Consider the following 18,208-nt stretch of genomic DNA (forward strand, 5'->3'; position numbering starts at 1 on the left):
TACAGAAGTAAAAGGAAAACTTTAGTCCGACTACAACAGAAGGGAGAAGGATATAAAAAATATGTGCGAGGTCCGACTTGGTTTAGTGAATCGAGTTGGGACTTGAGTCATCAAATTTCTGAGCTCCGCCGCCGGCGCTTCTCATTCACCCGAAGCCTAGAACCATTTGTTCTTCTAGTCCTTGTTAGAGGACGGAAGTTTCATGACTAGCCCTGACCCCTTGCTGCCTCGGGTCGCGAAGTAGTACTATGGCTCTTGGCTGTCATGCTTGACTAAATACAAGCTCATCAGCTTCTCTGGTGTCAGATCCGGGTTCCCGACTTGACGCCAGATGATGAAGGAAGAAATAAAAACCCTCCAAGCGTTGGGGGCAAATTGGTTGGGAGCTAGCCCCAGGTAGGCCGTCAGGGCTCGGACGAAAAGGTGCAGAGGAAGTTGGAGCACACATTAAAGGGAGCAAAGGAAAATGGCGACCTCCCTTCAGCAGGTGCGCTGGCGGTGTCAAGGGGCTCTGGTGCCCTTATCTGCACGAAGTCTGGATTCTCAAACTCCGAGTGGATCCACCCCATTTGAGACTCCATCAGCACGGAGCCTCCTGGGACAGCCTTCGAAGCCCGCCTGCTCGCAGGCATCTCAGCGACCCCCGCAGTCAAGTCTCGGGGGGCTCGGGTGGCTTTCTTCTCGCCGGCCCAATGGGTTTGAGCCCCCGTCTCTTTATTTCTTCGAGGCTGAGGGAAGAGAGGTACTGCTTCCAAGGGGCCTTTAGATGCCCCTCTCTTGTCATCAGAGCTCGCCGGCTCGGATTCGTCATAATCTTCTTGAACTATATCCAAGTCGGACGACATCTTATTGAGAAGAGAGAAGAACGCTAGAAGAAGGATGGACTCACCGGACGGTCACTGGGAATCGCCTCTGCCATAAACTCCCTGATCGGTCGGAATTGCCTTGCCGAAAGTTCCGAATCGACCGGAATCACCTTCGCCGGAAATTGCCTCCTCAGGGAATCGGCAGCAATGCGAGTTCAAAATGCAAAAATGAGAAGTGGTTCCGAAAATGCTGAGGTTTAAATAGCCTGTAAAGATTCCTCGCATTAATGTTGAGGCATGATGGCCGCAGCCGAATTGTCGCGAGCCGATTCCGGGATACACCTGGCCATAGGCTACTGGCTTGGGCCTTGCCAAGTGGCGTGCGTTTGACATTGGTTGATGAACTTCGGGTAGCAGAAGCGGCGCTCGAGTAGAGGAAGCGTCACTCAAAACGTCTCCCAGAGCACACGTGGCAGTCGGCCATAGGCTCAACAACGATTCGAGATCTTAACCGTCACCATGCGTCCGCTACGGGTTAACTCGTGAATAAGAAAGCCCCGCGGACGCGATACTTCGAATGTAGAAGTCATAATGGCAACCGCACGCGTGAAGGATATGGCAGGAGAAACGGTTGATCTTCCGCATGTGTTTACTCTCTGAGTCCGTGTCCGAACTCGGAGAGTAGGGGGGCTTCTGTTATGGGAAGATCCGAGTCCCTTTCATTTCGAGGCCTAAAGCTACACTAGTCAGATCAGATACGTAAGAGTAAAACACTAGGACTGATCTGGGGAAGATGCTCAGCTCGGTCCCTATCAAACCCCTGCGCTGAGATTATTGGTTTGGGTAAGCTAAGACCGAGACAATCGACATGAAGATCATGCAAGATCTCAGACCGCCCCACTACTGCTCGACCAGAAACGGGTAACTCGGCTACTCACATCAGTGTCACCCATTGCAGGAAAACCCGACTCGACATGATAGGTCCGCCGTCTGCCTCGGAACTCAGAGGGAAGACCTCCGGAATATTCGACAGATAAGTAAAGTCAAGTTAATCATGAGTCCGGGCCGGGGCTCGGCTTGGACTCGGGACGCGATCTCTGTTTAACAACTCAATGGCGGAGGCTCCTGTGCATGTTGATCTATGTTCGAGGCTCGGAATCAGGGCTTCTTTGGCCTAGGATCCCGAGCCGAGGCCAAGGCAGGATGAGGACGTTCCATGTCCTAAACTAGGAAACTGCCTTAGGCGGACACGACCGATTGTTTCGGCCGCAGATACGCACGATACGCTACACGATCCTTGGATTACGGACCATATCTCTATGATCCCAGTATCCCACTGATTGAGTGAATCGTGCTGAGATTAACGGACCCGGACCGCCCGATAGTCAGGTATAAATACAATGAGACTCCATTGCTACAGGTAGGTAACATCTTGTACTCTCCCTCTACTCTTCAACTTAGATCCAGATTCCCTTGACCTGACTTAGGCATCGGAGGGTCCCCTGCTTAGACCAGGGTCTCCTTTGTTCATTGCAAGTGTGCAGGTTCAAGAGGCTGAGGCGATTCGGAGTTTGCGAGTCGGAGCAGAGAGTCGTCCAGATTTAGTCATCAACAATGTACGTGACACCTATGAAATTTGTTTAGAGAGATTCCAAATATATAAATAGAAAACCCCTATGGAATACTTAGGAAATGGAAAACTACTGGAAACTGTGGTATCCAACAATAATTCTGTTGTTTGGGTACGAGTGTTATTTTCATTGAGAGTTCTCTTGCAACTGTGGAACTTTTTAGAATTCATGATCCTGAGTTCCAAGTAACTCTTGGCAACCTTCTCATACCTTGTTTGATGCCTCTATTGACGAAAGATCAAAGTGATTTAGAGGGATAGGCAATTAAAGATGGGTCTCACACAATGGATGGTGCACATCAATGATTAGACCTTTTCTAGTATACTCAATATGGCTTGTCCATTTTCCCAAATCACTAATTAGATGGTTGGGCTTGTCCAATCAAAGTGACTTCTAAGGGACGGGCCATAAATGGTGGGACCAACATGATTCATTGATATCAATGCTTCAGGGATTGTAAAAAGGGAAAAGATAGAGGTTCTCCTCAGTCCTACAAGTTAATTTAGTTAGGGGTGTTAGGGTAGACGGTGGACTCATCATTTATCTGTTGCCCTTTTGCTGTGTTTTTGTTTTTGTTGTTGGTTTTTTTTTTTCTAACAAAGTTGTTTCCCATTCAAGGAAAAAGAAAGAAAGCTTTTAGCACATGCAATCCATTACTACTTGAATTACATGAGTTACATGAATTTGACTTCCAACCAGTGAATCTTTGCTTCTGTGTAACTCTAGATAAGTGAACCAAACACTATCGATTGATTTGCTTGAAGTTGATTTCTTGAAGTCAAGTTGTGCGTAACTCAAGTTACCCATGTAAACTAAGTGTATCCAAACCACCCCTAAAACACATAACAGAAGACCAGCAAGGTGTATTTTGGATCAGCTGTTGGAATAAATCCAATGGTTCTCATGTTATGTGTATTTTTACCCTAAGATACACTATCCACTAGATCATTTCAGCTCAACTAAAACATCCTTTTTTCTCAATTCTTTTGACCAGGTGAGAGGTCTAAAGTTCTTTTTCTCGTTACCATTGTCCATAGAGCTTGACTTTGATTTTTAATGGGGGCTTGGTGATTTTGTCTATCCTTTGTTTCTTTTTAAGCTCTAGTCCTGCATTGATATCAAAATGCCTTCTGTAAGAGCATTTGTATAATCCTCTGAAACATTTTTCCTGAGTTTGTGAATCAGATAATCTGTTTTCTTTTACCTTGAGCCGAACAAGATGTTTTGACCAGTTTTTTGCTGCTGCCTACTCTCTCTCTCTCTCTCTCTCTCTCTATTTTGATTATGATAGTTCTTGCCTGGTGATTTTAGCATTTTTGGAGGTCCAAGTCTCAATTGTCCTTTTGTGGCATTGTTTGGGTCCTTAAAATTTTTTCTCCAAAAAGTTGTTAACAAAAAAGAAAAAAAGAAAAAAAAAAAAATCCTTATCTCATTCATCATCATCTAAGCCTTATCTCAGCTAATCGTGGTTGACTACATGAATCCTTTTCCGCAATTTCACTCTATCAAGGGCCAAAACTTCAGTTAGACCATAGGTCATCAAGTCCTTTCTTACTACCTCCACCTACATCCTATTGGGTCTTTTCTTACTGCCATCAATTTGTACCAACTCACTCTGCACCGGTGCATTCTTGGTCTCCGTTGCACATATCAAACCATCTAAGTCTACTTTCTCTTACTCTCAAATGCATCCATTTCTAATTCTTGCCTTCCTCATTGGTCTCATTACTTGTATAAAACAAAAATAAAAACTTTAATCGATTGAATCAATCTTTGAGTTGGTGTCTGTGCTCTATATACTCTCTATGTAACTTGTTAGTCTCTTTCGTATGATCTGAACAGTCTTGCTTTCTTTACTTAGCATGAGAAATGACTGCAAGATAATCTTCACTTGTGCCTCAAAATTCACATAAAGTATTAGCTGCTCTATTTTACATCAAGGTGGAGGTGAAAAGAAGCAGATTCATCAGTATAGGATTTCTGAGTGAAAAAGTATCGGTTCAGGGTTTCATCAAATTTATTTCATCACAACTGTTCTTAGTTTTGTTTTTCTATTGAAACCCATGGAATGAGAACATAAAGCTATTATGACCATTGCTCATGTACATGCTGGTTTTTTTAAGTGCCATCACTTGCTTTTCTTCAATTGTGACATGCATGCTTTGTCTTCGTTACTTATCTCTCAAAAAAACTTTTCTCCAAGGTGAAAGGGCTACTTATGATACTTTTCTTTTAAATGTTGACAAACATGTGGTTATTGTGGGGGATACTGATTTGAACGACCAGGGAGCAGTTGGTGGTGCAGAAGCTCGGCCATTTGTTACATACCATAACTCCCTTGGAAGGAATCTTTATTTGAGAATTGCGACAGAGCTCCATCTAAAGAGAATGTTGGTAAGGTTTCAGATTCTTTGGCTTACTGTGTCCGATGTTGTATGCATTGATGCACTTTTCCTGTTAAATCCTCTACTCAAGGTGATTGGTATGACCTAATAGATGTTATTCTATATGATTGTTTACTTAAAACTACTAAAAGTTGCACTCAAATATGTACTGTGCGGCTAATGACAACATGTAAATTGGAGCTGGCAAATCTTTACCAATCTTCCTATAGAAACTTCACTGCTATTTGCAAGTGATATTAGAGAGCTGCAATACAAGGAAAAAAGCATACATTTTGAGGGAACCATTGTACTAATTTCTGTAGTGGTAATAATGTTTTAGTTAAAGTTAGGTCCTAGATTTGAGGTGAGTGGCATCTGGCTTATCCGTGTTAGGTCATGTTTACTTTTTCTGCAATGGACGGAAAGAAATCAGCAAGCAAACTTTAGGTAACCTGAATGACAAAGCTGACAAAAATGATGTTTGTAACAGCCAAAAAGGCAAGAATGATGTTTGTGTTCTTTCTTACAACTTCTGATTCTTTAGTGACTGATATATTGGACTTTGAAGTCATTCTTATTCTTCCTCTTTGGTGAAGGTAACCCTTTGATTAGTATTATATTCCTTGGGCTTAAAGTTTCCATATGAAGTTAATTGAAAATACCTAACCCTTTGATAAGATTAGTATTACTATTATATTCCTTGGGGTTAAAGTTTCCATATAAAGTTAATTGAAAATACCTAACTTCATTCATAACAGTCAATTATAGGGGATAAATTAAGGTTCTGTGAAATTCTGTCGATATTTTTGTGCCAGTAAGGTAATCATGCACCTAAAAGGTGGGCGACAATGCGAAAATTGACACCATATACAAGGATGTGAGGAGCGAGCAACCGTGTTGTTTAAATTAACTTGCAAACGAGAAGAAAACCAAACTTCACTAAAATTTTACTATCATTCTCTAATTCTGATCTGCAAAGATTGTAGACATGAAACTAAACAAAAACCAACTCAAATTATAACAAACCTAAGATGAACTTTACTCCACAATGGTGCCTTGTGTAGAGATTAGACCTAACAAAAGTTCTTCCTATTCTCAACTTTTAGAATTCATTGTGAATTTCTAGGCAGTCAATTTGGATCTCTCTCTCTCTCTCTCTCTCTCTCTCTTTGTGAATTTCTAGTCAGTCAATTTGGAGCTCTCTCTCTCTCTCTTTGTGAATTTCTAGTCAGTCAATTTGGAGCTCTCTCTCTCTCTCTCTCTCTCTCTCTCTCTGTGTGTGTGTGCATGCATTTTCATTGTGAATTTCTAGGCAGTTGGTTTGGACCTCTCTCTTTCCTTGCAGTGGTAAACTTTGAGACTCTCTCTCTCTCTCCCTTCACGAAGTCACACAAAAACGCAGCGTGCACACTCTTTTCTGTGGGCGTAAACGAGGGACCTATTTCTCTGTGAGACTGTAACTAAGGAATGCATTTTTTTTTTTTTCAATGATTAACATAATTTATTGCAAAAAGTGAACAAAAACAAAACAATAGAGATGATGATCAAGCATCTTGGAATTCAAAGGAAGCCCCCACACCCAAGCAGATGCGACACTACCAGCTCTCCCTAGCAGCAATGGAATCCCATGTGGGCCCAGCTAGGATGATCATCCCCTTTGTTAAAAGTGGGATTAATCCTATCCCCAACACAGGCATGAGTGTATAGAGCCTATCCTTCAAGCTGCCCCCCCACTATGAATGAAATTTGATTATGTAACCATGTTACTCCTTGTATCTCACCAGGATACATGAAGCCCTGTAAACTTTGTGGTTGATCTATAACTGTAGCATTGCTTGGTCGACCCTGATATGCCTCTTCTAATTGAATATATCACAAGCAGTGTTCAAATTGTCGGCGAAAAATCGATAATATCACCGATATTATCGGTGTCGCCAAGCCGGCGATACCAAAACCCCCTAGTTTCGTACCTCTTCCAATTGTCGGCGATTTTTCAGCGATAAATAAAGTTATCGACGATAAATAAAGTTATCGGCGATAAATTCGCTATAGCTAACCCACCGAAAATATTAGGGGTGCGTAAATATGAAAAAAATTGAAAAAAAAATGAAGAAAAGTCTAAATCATTCCGATCCATGTAAGAGGATATTTTCGATACCTTTAAAAGAGGATTCAGAATTTGGAGGTAGCACACCAGTCGATTGATCGTCGAAATCCATTCGTTGTTTTTCCGTATGTAAAAAAAAACCTCGATTTTTCCTTTTTTTCTTCAAATAAATGAAAGATTTCAAAGGAGCGGCAATTTCGGCAAAGAATCTTACATAGATGGGTGGATATTTCCTAAATTTTGGAGAGAATTTGAGAAATTTCAAGGATTTGAGGGCTTCGGAAGATGGTTTCCCCAAAATGGTTTCCCGCATCTGAAGCTCCCTTTTACGGGATGACCGCACGTGAGACGTAAGTCCTCGCTGCTCTGTGGGCCCACTATGATGTAATGTGTTTCATTTATGTCTTCCATTTATTTTGAAAGATCATTTTAGGTCATGAGCCGTTAAATGAGTCAGATCCACATTTCAGGTGGACCACATCAAAGGAAACAACGGTGATTGAACGCTTACCATTAAAAACTTTTTAAGGCCCACTGTAATGGTTATTTGCCATCCAACTATTTGATTAAGTCGCACAGATTTGGATGAAGGGAAAACACAAATATCAGCTTGATCGAAACTTTTGTGGCTCCTGATGAGTTTTTAATGGTGGCCATTCAATGACCACTGTTTCCTGCCATGTGGTCCCCCTTAAATTTGGATCCGTCTTATTTTTTGTCCGATGCCTTAAAATGATCTGCCAAAATGAATGGACGGTATAGATACACAACTGTTGATAAGGTCACGTGATGTTTATTTGACATCCAACATGTTGATAAGGTACACAACTGTTGATAAGATCATGTGATTCTTGGGCCCACCATAATGTTTCTGTGATGTTCATTTGACATCCAACATGTTGATAAGGTCATGTGACCGTAGATGAAGGAAAAGAAACAAATATCAGCTTGATTCAAAACTTTTGTAGCCCATTAATGGACAGTCGCCACTTTTTCCTACGGTAGGGTCTAACTGAGAATTGGATCTACTTCATTTTTTGGGGTCATGCCCTAAAATAATATTAAAAATTGGATGGACAACATGGATATAGAAGACATACATCAAGGTAGTCCCCACACTGAGGGTTGCACTGTCTTGTGTGAGTTTGCACCTAATCCTCATTGGAGTGTGACTTGGGTGTGACCTCGGAACCAGTGGCGTGGGTGCTTGTAGGGTCCACTTGTTAAGGCGTGATCCAAAAAAATTAAGAAGATATAAATTATAGGTCTTCCACACTACAGGAAATAGTGGTTGAATGCCCACCATTAAAAATTTCCTAAGGTCCACGGTAATATTTTTTGACCATCTAACCTGTTGATAAGGTCAAACAAACCTGTAGGGCCCACTTGTTAAGGCGTGATCCAAAAAAATTAAGAAGATGTAAATTACAGGTCTTCCACACTAGAGGAAATAGTGGTTGAATGCCCACCATAAAAAATTTCCTAAGGTCCAGTGTAATATTTTTTGACCATCTAACCTATTGATAAGGTCAAACAGACCCGAATGAAAGGAAAAAAACAACACAAATATCAGCTTGATCCAAAACTTATGTGGCCCACAAAAGGTTTTTAATGGTCATTAACCACTGTTTCGTGTGGCGTGGTCTACACAAAATTTGTATCTACTTTATTTTTGAGTCCACACCCTAAAATAAGCCGGCAAAATAGATGAATGTCGTGGATATACAATGCATACATTGAGGCGGGTCCTATGATCAAGATTTAGATGACGACTACAAGCCACCTCATCACTCCATGTAGGGATGAGGGATGCCAAAAAAGGTATGTTTTGTGAGTTCATTTAATTTTACATATATTAATTATTGTGCGATAGTTGCATTTGTATTATATAAACTCATTTTGGTTATTGTTGAAGTAATTTCTTACGTCAACGCATGCTTGTTGGGTCCTATTAAATGAAAACTTATCATGTAATACATTTTTTTGTAAATTTTTTAATTCCTAAATATCCAAATATGTGTATTTAGGCATGTCCTAAAGTTTTACTAAAAAATTCTACCATTTCCCCCATGTTTTCCTATTTTTCCTCGCATTTCTGGTTATTAGCGATAACGATATAATATCTTTATCTCCAGCTAGTGAAACTTGTAGCGATACCGACAACTTGAACACTGATCACAAGTTTGTTGCCTGTCTGTAATTTGGTTATGTTGCGGCTATCGATATGCATAAGTTCACACTTGTAAGTACATTTTCGATGATCAATAGTTTGTTTAGAATTTTTTTTTTTTTTGATATTCTTGGTCTATGATGGCCATTTTTACCATTCTTTGCATTTCATGAGATTTCATGGTTTCATTCTCAACACATGGCCTAGGAAATAGACAAATTTCAATCTATGGTCCTAAAATGGGTAGTGTTTCTCCCAAATCTCAAAGGGGAGCTTCTCTCAGTTAGTTTTTATGGTTGGGTTTCTTTGAATGGAGGCGCCATAATGCAGGGGCATTTTCACATCGAGCTCGAGTGGGGTCGCCTGTGGGATGTGGGGGCACACTCGGGGTGGGCGGTACCCATGTGATTTAGGGCCTACGAGGGAGGTCTCGTGTTCGAGACTCCTCATCGGGAGTGATTAATGCAGGGGCATTTCACATCGGGCTCGAGTGGGGTAGCCTGTGGGATGCAGGGACACACTCGGGGTGGGTGGCCTGTGGGAGGCGGGTGGCTCGTGTGAGGCGGGCCCCACCTGTGAGAGGCAGGTGGCTCGTGTGAGGCGGTACCCATGTGATTTGGGGCCCACGAGGGGGGTTCGGCCGAGGTCCTAACCATGCGATGTGGGGCCTGGGCTATGAGATAAAAGGATTAATTCGCCATACTCTAATAGTTCGAGCTTTTAGAGCAAGCGGTTAATCGTCTTGCATCAAATTGGTATCAAAGCAGGAGGTCTCGTATTCGAGACTCCTCACTGGAGGTGATTAATGCAGGGGCATTTTCACACCGGGCTCGAGTGGGGTCGCCTGTGGGATGCAGGGGCACACTCGGGGTGGGCGGTACCCATGTGATTTGGGGCCCACGAGGGAGGTCTCGTGTTTGAGACTCTTCACCGGGGGTGATTAATGCATGGACATTTCACATCGGGCTCGAGTGGGGTAACCTGTGGGATGCGGGGACATACTTGGGGTGGGCGGCCCGTGTGAGGTGCGCCCCACCCGTTAATGTTCGAAATATCGGTATTGCGTTACGTATTGCACCCTTGGGATACATATACGTATTGGTTATCGCATGAGATATATCAGTTGTATCGTGTAATGTATTATTGTTATTGGAAACATTGGAAATTGGTTGAATTTTTCAACGAAATTTTAGTGATTGTTAAAAAAGACATCAATACACACTTACAAATCAAAACATTACAAAAAACAAGTGCACATAATGGGTTTTCTTTGAATGGGGTCCTAATCTATGCGTTGTCTAACTAAATTGATGCAAGTATATTCAAAGTCTATTCATATAATTTATAAATGTAAGAAGACATGTGGAAAGTGGAAACACAAACAATATATTCAAAAGCAAAAGAAGAATCTCTATATTAGGTTACATAATTATTTGATTTTGATTTTATTTTTTTTTCCAATTTTCCACAACTCGGTCCTTCTCCTCCAAATCTCAAAATTGAAGTTCCCAATCCATGATTTTTCATGCCATGTAAAACATGAAAAATTATGGATTTGTAACAATTTGACACTAATTTAACATGATTTATAGAAAAAAAAAATGTTCACCGGATCGAACATGTGGGATATATCCCACTACTTGTGTGTTTCGTATCACACAGGTGGGATACAAGATATATCGTGGGATATATCGGCCGATATCGTCGATATTTAAACCATTGCCACCCGTGAGAGGCGGGTGGCTCGTGTGAGGTGGTACCCATGTGATTTGGGGCCCAGGAGGGTGGTTCAACTGAGGTCCTAACTCCTAACCCATGCGATGTAGGGCCTGGGCTATGAGATAAAAGGATTAATTCGCCATGCTCTAACAGTTGGAGCTTTTAGAGCAAGTGGTTAATTGTCCTGCATCACGCCAAGTAGGGGATTGGGTTCCTTACTGGGTGGTGATTGCTCGTCTCCTCCCCTTTCTCATTTTCTTTGCTCTCTCTCTCTCTCTCTCTTTGCTTTAATTTTTAGTGTGTATATTATATATATATATATATATATATATATATATGGGTTGTTTGGTGTTTTAATTAGTTAATGGATAGTACTAAAGTTAGTAGGTCTGATAGGATAAACTGTGGAGATTGGATTTCTTTGTTTTTGGTCAAGTTTTGGTACAAGGAGATGAAGAATAGTTTTGTCATTTTCTATTTTTCTTACGAAATTACTTCTCTAAGGCGATCTTTTTGGAGTTTAAGCCTTGCAGACCCTTGGGAATACTAAATCTCTAGGTGTTCTTGTTGTTAAATCCTCTTGTTCTTTCTCTTCATTGATGCTTTTCCATTTGTCTCAACTCATTGCTTGCTTTAAATTGACTACTTGAGTCTTTGTGTGTATCTTATTTCCTTTAGTTGCCAATGATATGACTCAATTGATCTAGATGTTTGTTGAAGAAGATCTCACATTTTCAAATGACAGGTGGGGGGGCTTGAAAAAGTTTATGAGATGGGCCGAATTTTCAGAAATGAAGGCATTTCCACTCGTCATAATCCTGAATTCACCACTATTGAGGTAACATCTGTCACTATATTGTATTTTAGTATGACTAGTATAAGTGATCTTTACTCATTCTCATATGTGATACTTGAAATATTTACCATGAGGGTGAACACTGATCAGTTTTACTCTTAGCTTGAGATTTAGATCTATGAAGCATATTCGGACTATCACAGAATGATGGACATGGCAGAGGAAATTGTTACTAGATGCGCTCTGGTGGTTCATGAGAAGCTCACTGTTGACTATCAGGTGAAGGTTTTGCTTAACTATGTTTCACTTTTTTTCCTATCTAGAATTCAATTCAACAATATGAAATGCATTCCTTTTATGTGAACTCATTGTGGGGATCTGGAAGATTTATCTGTATCTATGTGTATCAATGCATGCATGGTTGAGTTGAAAATGACTGGAATTGAAAGGTGTATTCTAGTTTATCGACTTGCCTATTTCTGTTAAGTTTTGATTCTGAACTGTGTCCCTTCTGAAACAGCCACTTATCATGCAGAAGTTGTTTTGGAGATCACTTTTGATTGTGTAGCAATTTTTATAATTTGGCTTATTTTCATGGAAGTTTTTCATGGGAAACTGATAGGCTGATAGATGTAGTCACCCATGTCCAGTTTATGGAGTGGAGCTATTTCTTACCATAGTTTGGTTCTGTATTGTGAACCCTTAAGTAATCCTTTATTTTCAAATATTTGGGCACACTTTGAAGCTCCTAGTGCAAAATTCATAGTGTGATTTCTGAGGCATATGAGAGTTATTTTCTCAATATGCTGCTATAAAGTTTTTGAAGAACTGCTCATTCCCCTTTTATGGATGACTTTTGTTGTCTCAAACAGTCATCAAGTGGAAAAGTTTGGGGTATTTATCATGGTACTGGATATTGTCAAAATGCTTATGTGATCCTAAGCCATCAGCCTGGGCTGATCGCAAGTGATCGCTTAGACTCGCTGTTTTTTTTTTTTTTTTTGGTTCTTGAAGATTAAAAAAAATGAAAAAATCATAAAAAATTCTAAAAAATAAGAAAAACTATGTCTAATTACTACAAGTGATTGGATTTTTATTTATTTATTTATTTATATTTTAATTGTACGTATTTCATTGTAGTTTGACTATTAGACCATCTATAAGTTATATAACAAAACAATCAACAAGTTACACTAACAAATAACAACTTATTAAAAATATGAATGTAGAAATTTTATTGATAACTTGAATCTTGATGAGTTGATGTATACAAGTACAACTCTACAAGCTATAACTTACAACTTATTACAATTTACGAGTACAACCTACAAAGTTATAAGTTACAACTTAGTGACTTATAAATTTAAACTTAGGCTACTATAATACTATACCGATTGATCCCCAACCCATTGTGGCACAACATCAAAACCACCGTCACTGTCATCATCATTGTCTCCTTCAACTTGTACTTCATCTTTTTTTTGTTTCTTCATCATTGGTTTGCCACTAGTACTTCGTCCACATCCAATGGTTGATCTTGATCATCTTCTTCTTGTATCTCCTCAATCTTGTCTCTTCTTGGCCATCATTGCTACTGGGCCTTGTGCTACTGCTCGAAGTACCACACTATCATGCTTTTTTTATGGCATGTTTGTCCATGCACTTCATGATTTCCTTTCGGACCTTTGGAGTAACATTGGGGCATGTTCTTACATTTGATCCCGATGTGTGTGTAAGGTGTTGCTTGTGTTGTCCAATGCCACCGGCACTTACAAACCCCCAAAGCTCAGACACTGTTAGTCTTTTTACTAGCACTATGATAGTGCTTGTACTTCCAACCCAGGTCATTAGACTTGGGTTTCAAGGAAGAAGATTGGGAAGAAAAAGTCATGATGAGAGGAGAGAGTGATCACTGTTGTTATACTTGTGTTGAGAGAGAGAGAGAGAGAGAGAGAGAGAGAGAGAGAGAGAGAGAGAGAGAGCATCAATTCTTGAACTTGTAACTTGTAGGGTGATAGCTTTGCCCCCTTGTACTTGTTTATTGTAACTTGTAAGTTTGTAACTTGAAACTTTTACTCGTAGGTGTAACTTGTAATTTTTAACTCTTGTGAATTGTGACTTGTCACTTGTCTTGTCTCTTATGAAAAAAATCAAACTTAAAAGATATTATGAAGTTATGAGACAATTAGACAAATAGAAAATGAGATTATGAAAAATGAATTTATGATTTATGAATTGTGACGATGAGAGAATTAGAGAAAGGAAAATAAAAGAGTTAGAAAAGAATAACATAGAGAGAGTGAGTGAGAGCGTAAAAGAGAATGGGAGAATGAGAGAATGAGTGAGAGAATAAGAGAGAATGAATGAGAGAATGAGTGAGACTGAGAGATAGAGGGGAGGAGGAGGAGGAGGAGGTATAAATAAGAGGGTTGGCCATCCAACCTAGTGTTCCAGTTGTTGGTATTGCTACAAGTTTCGTTAGCCGGCGATAAAGAAACAATATTGTTATTTAGGAATAAAAAAATTGCCAAAAGAATGCATACATAATAAGTTTCCATTTAATGGGGGCCTAAAAGCATGCGTTGCCTTAAGAAATCATTCCAATAGTAATCAAAATGAGTTTATATAATACAATTGAATTGTCATACAACAATTAAGACATGTAAAAGTAAATGAACTTAAAAAACACATCCTTCTAGCCATCCCTCATCCCCATATGGAGTGACGAGGTGGCTCGTAGTTGTTACCTGGATCCCGTTGCAGTCCGGCGTTGTACTGCTGCCCAACATGTTGATTGTACCGTTCCCAAGTCATGTACTAGTGGATGACCTCTCTCATGTTTCTTTAGTACTCGTCCTTCCCAAACTGTACGAGTACACCCAGATGTGGGTATTGTGTGACATACATCGATGACATTGGCTGAGTAAGGTGTTGAGGGTACAAATCGAGTTCAACCTCAACTCGCTAATAGGATTGATGTCTGTCATATGCATACTCCGAATATCCTTTTATCAAAGGGCCATAACTCGAAGAGCTATTCACTGGCTGCCCATATCCATGGGTAGACGAGTATGATTGGATGTTGGAGCTGCCATGTTCAACCCGTGATATCCCTTGTGCACATAAGGTTGGACGGAGGTGGAGCTTCCTTACTCTGAACTAATGTCAATAGATGACAAGCTGTGTGCAAGAGTGTCTGACGAGACCAAGATGTTTTGTATTTGTTACGATACGCTCATAAAGGCTGATACGAATATGTAATGTCCATGACCGTTACGTGATACGGGGGTGAAATGGTGCGGCTAGTTTTTTTGGACTGTAACAGCCGTTACAGTGGCCGTAAAGGCCATTTTGGGGCATAACGACTGTTACCCCCGTAATGGTTGAAAAACCACCACCTTAAAAAAAAATAAAATAAAATTTAAATCCAATTCTCCTCATTTTTTTTTTCTCACTTTTCTCATTTAAAAAACTCTCCTAGATCGTTTTGCAACAGATTTCAACCACTGTCACTATAGTTTTTAAGATTAAAACGGTAGATTAAAGTCATTTGAGCAAATATAAGCTCTGAGGGCTTTTTTTTTTTGAAAAAATTGAAAAAGTAATATTTATGCCTTTTTAATGATTTCTAGTTCTAATATTTGATTGTGATGTGTAAACATTAAAGACATAATCATGTTCACAAATTCACTAAACAACCCGATACAACACTCTCACCAAAGAGTTGATTGCTACACTACCATAAACATGTTCAAAACAAAAAATGAATACATATTTGGAATATTTACATTATTTTGGATTTTCTAGATATTTTTTCAGAGTTTTCCGGGCAAAAGAAAATTTTCAACCATGACGGGGTAGTAACGATCGTTACGCCCCCATATCGGCCGATTACGGGGGCGTAATGATGATATGTGGGCGTAACGGCCCGTAATGGTGTAAATTTTTTTTTTCCCCAAAAAATATAAAAAATATAGATTAAATCTCGAATATTCTAAGCATTCCAAATATGCATTCATTTATAAATTGGAACATGTTTATGGTGGTGTAATGGTCCACTCTTTGGTGAGAAGTTGTATCGGACAATTTATGAACCAGATAACCTGAATTTGACTACAAAATTCATATATTTAATTTTCTAACTATCTACTATCAATGATAGATATATTAAAATGAATGTAATATGAAAATATCTTACATTTAGGTGTTTGCAATTATTTTTGAGGGCCAAAATTCATGCGTAAATAGAAAAAAATATTAAAAAAATATAAAATGGCACCCCAAATATGTAAAATGCACATTAACATGTTCTACTATGATTAACACATCATATGACATCATTAAAACAGCAAAAGAATCATTAAAAAATGTCTTTTCGAATTTTCAAAAAAAGGGCCGAAATAAATGCGTAAATAGAAAAAATATAAAATGGCACCCCAAATCTGTAAAATGCATATTAACATGTTCTACTATGATTAACACATCATATGGCATCATTAAAACAGCAAAAGAATCATTAAAAAATGATTTTTCGAATTTTCAAAAAAAGGGCCAAAATAAATGCGTAAATAGAAAAAAATATAAAAAATATATAAAATGGCACCCCAAATCTGTAAAATGTACATTAACATGTTCTACTATGATTAACACATCATATGACATGATTAAAACAGCAAAAGAATCATTAAAAAATGATTTTTCGAATTTTCAAAAAAAGGGCCAAAATAAATGCGTAAATAGAAAAAAATATTAAAAAAATATAAAATGGCACCCCAAATCTGTAAAATGCACATTAACATGTTCTACTATGATTAACACATCAAATGGCATGATTAAAACAGCAAAACAACCATTAAAAGGGGCCAAAATTCATGCGTAAATAGAAAAAAATATTAAAAAATTATTAAATGGCACCCCAAATCTGTAAAATGTACATTAACATGTTCTGCTATGATTAACACATCATATGACATGATTAAAACAGCAAAACATATTACAAAAAGTATAAATACCTATTTTTGACGAATTTCTGAAAAATGGCCCACCGAGCTTTGATTCAAAAAAATCTGTAATATAATATGTTTTTATCTCAAATACCTAGCTAAAGTTGGTCGAAATTAGTAGTAGAAGGAGTGAAAAACAGTTTGGAAGCAAGAGGTTTCAAAAAAACAGCAAAAAATGAGCTAAAAATGAAAAAAAAAGAAGTTACCGTTACGGGCCCGTTACACTACCATAAACATGTTCAAAACAAAAAATGAATACATATTTGGAATATTTACATTATTTTGGATTTTCTAGATATTTTTTCAGAGTTTTCCGGGCAAAAGAAAATTTTCAACCATGACGGGGTAGTAACGATCGTTACGCCCCCATATCGGCCGATGCGACCGATTCCTGTATCGGTAATGGTGGTGACTGTTACGGCCATCGTAACCGATATGGAATATCTTGGCCGCGGTGTGTTCGACTTTCTTCTTTGAACGACGCTCAAAATAATGTAGGCTTTGATGCTCTCACAACTTGATGAATTTCATGGCAATTGTTGGTGTAATAAGTGTGTGGGCCCTGCATGTGGGGGTAGAAAATAATTTGAGAGAGGGAAGAAAGCATGTTAGGGTTGGACATCCAACCCTCTTGTTTATGATAAATGGCCTTGTACAATTATAAATATGCCCTTACTATTACAAAAATAGGGAAAGGGCAAAAGAGGAAATTAGAAAAAACTACTAAAGCCTAAAATAACTAAGGACTAAATGGCCACAACACCAAGGCCTAGAAAGGGACATTAAGGCTATCATACAAGGCCCACACACACCAAGAACTAGGCTCGCATGTAGGACCCACACGCTCATAAGACCAACACTTCCCCTCAAGATGAGGCATAGATATCAATCATGTCCAACTTGTCAATAGTACGTTGTCCAACTTCCATAGTAAGAGCCTTGGTAAAAACATTCATCAATTGTTTATAAGACGGAACAAATGGAGTGGAAATGGTGCCTGCAACAACTTTCTCACGAATAAAGTGACAATCGGCTTCAATATGTTTTATTTGCTTATGAAAAATTGGATTAGGAGCTATGTGAATTGAAACTTGATTATCACATCATCTACCCTGAGCTTTTTATTGACTTTCAATGGAGAATCAATTGGTTTGATACCAATAATACTAGTTCAAGTCAACAAATCAACGACATATTTTCGTTTAGACAAAACTATGCCCATTTTAGAATAAGAGATTGCAATTTCAAGGAAATATTTTAGTTGTCCCAACTCCCAAGTCTTTGATTTCAAACATCTTGCTTAGATATAATTTCAACTTAGAAAGGCCATTAGTATCATCATTTGTAATAAGAATATCATCCACATAGACACTCGCAATAATGATCCCCTTCACATGCCTCTTTACAAACACAAAATAATCAAAATGAATATGAGAAAATCCAATATGAATCAAAGCCCCGCTAAATTAATCAAACCAGGCTCGAGGAGCCTGGTTCAAACCATATATCGCCTTGTTCAAATGACATACCTTCCTCTCCTCTCCCTTTTGAATAAATCCAGGAGGAAGATGCATGTAGATCTCCTCAATCAA

General features: G+C 39.0%; 1 protein-coding gene across 4 annotated transcripts in view; it reads left to right on the top strand.

Moving 5' to 3' along the window:
* The window catches only part of LOC131239771 (lysine--tRNA ligase, chloroplastic/mitochondrial), a 128,017-nt gene that overhangs the window by 64,094 nt on the left and 45,715 nt on the right, over nucleotides 1–18,208 (top strand). For all 4 annotated transcript variants that reach the window (XR_009168376.1, XM_058237636.1, XM_058237635.1 and 1 more), the window contains exons 7-9: nucleotides 4,724–4,831; nucleotides 11,563–11,655; nucleotides 11,788–11,892. Coding sequence is in view for 3 of the 4 variants with exons in the window: in XM_058237636.1 (XP_058093619.1) it covers nucleotides 4,724–4,831; nucleotides 11,563–11,655; nucleotides 11,788–11,892 (306 nt within the window). In the remaining variant the exon portion in view is untranslated. The remainder of the gene's footprint in view (nucleotides 1–4,723; nucleotides 4,832–11,562; nucleotides 11,656–11,787; nucleotides 11,893–18,208) is intronic.

Source organism: Magnolia sinica, chromosome 3 (genome assembly GCF_029962835.1).
Source record: "Magnolia sinica isolate HGM2019 chromosome 3, MsV1, whole genome shotgun sequence".
NCBI lineage: Eukaryota > Viridiplantae > Streptophyta > Magnoliopsida > Magnoliales > Magnoliaceae > Magnolia > Magnolia sinica.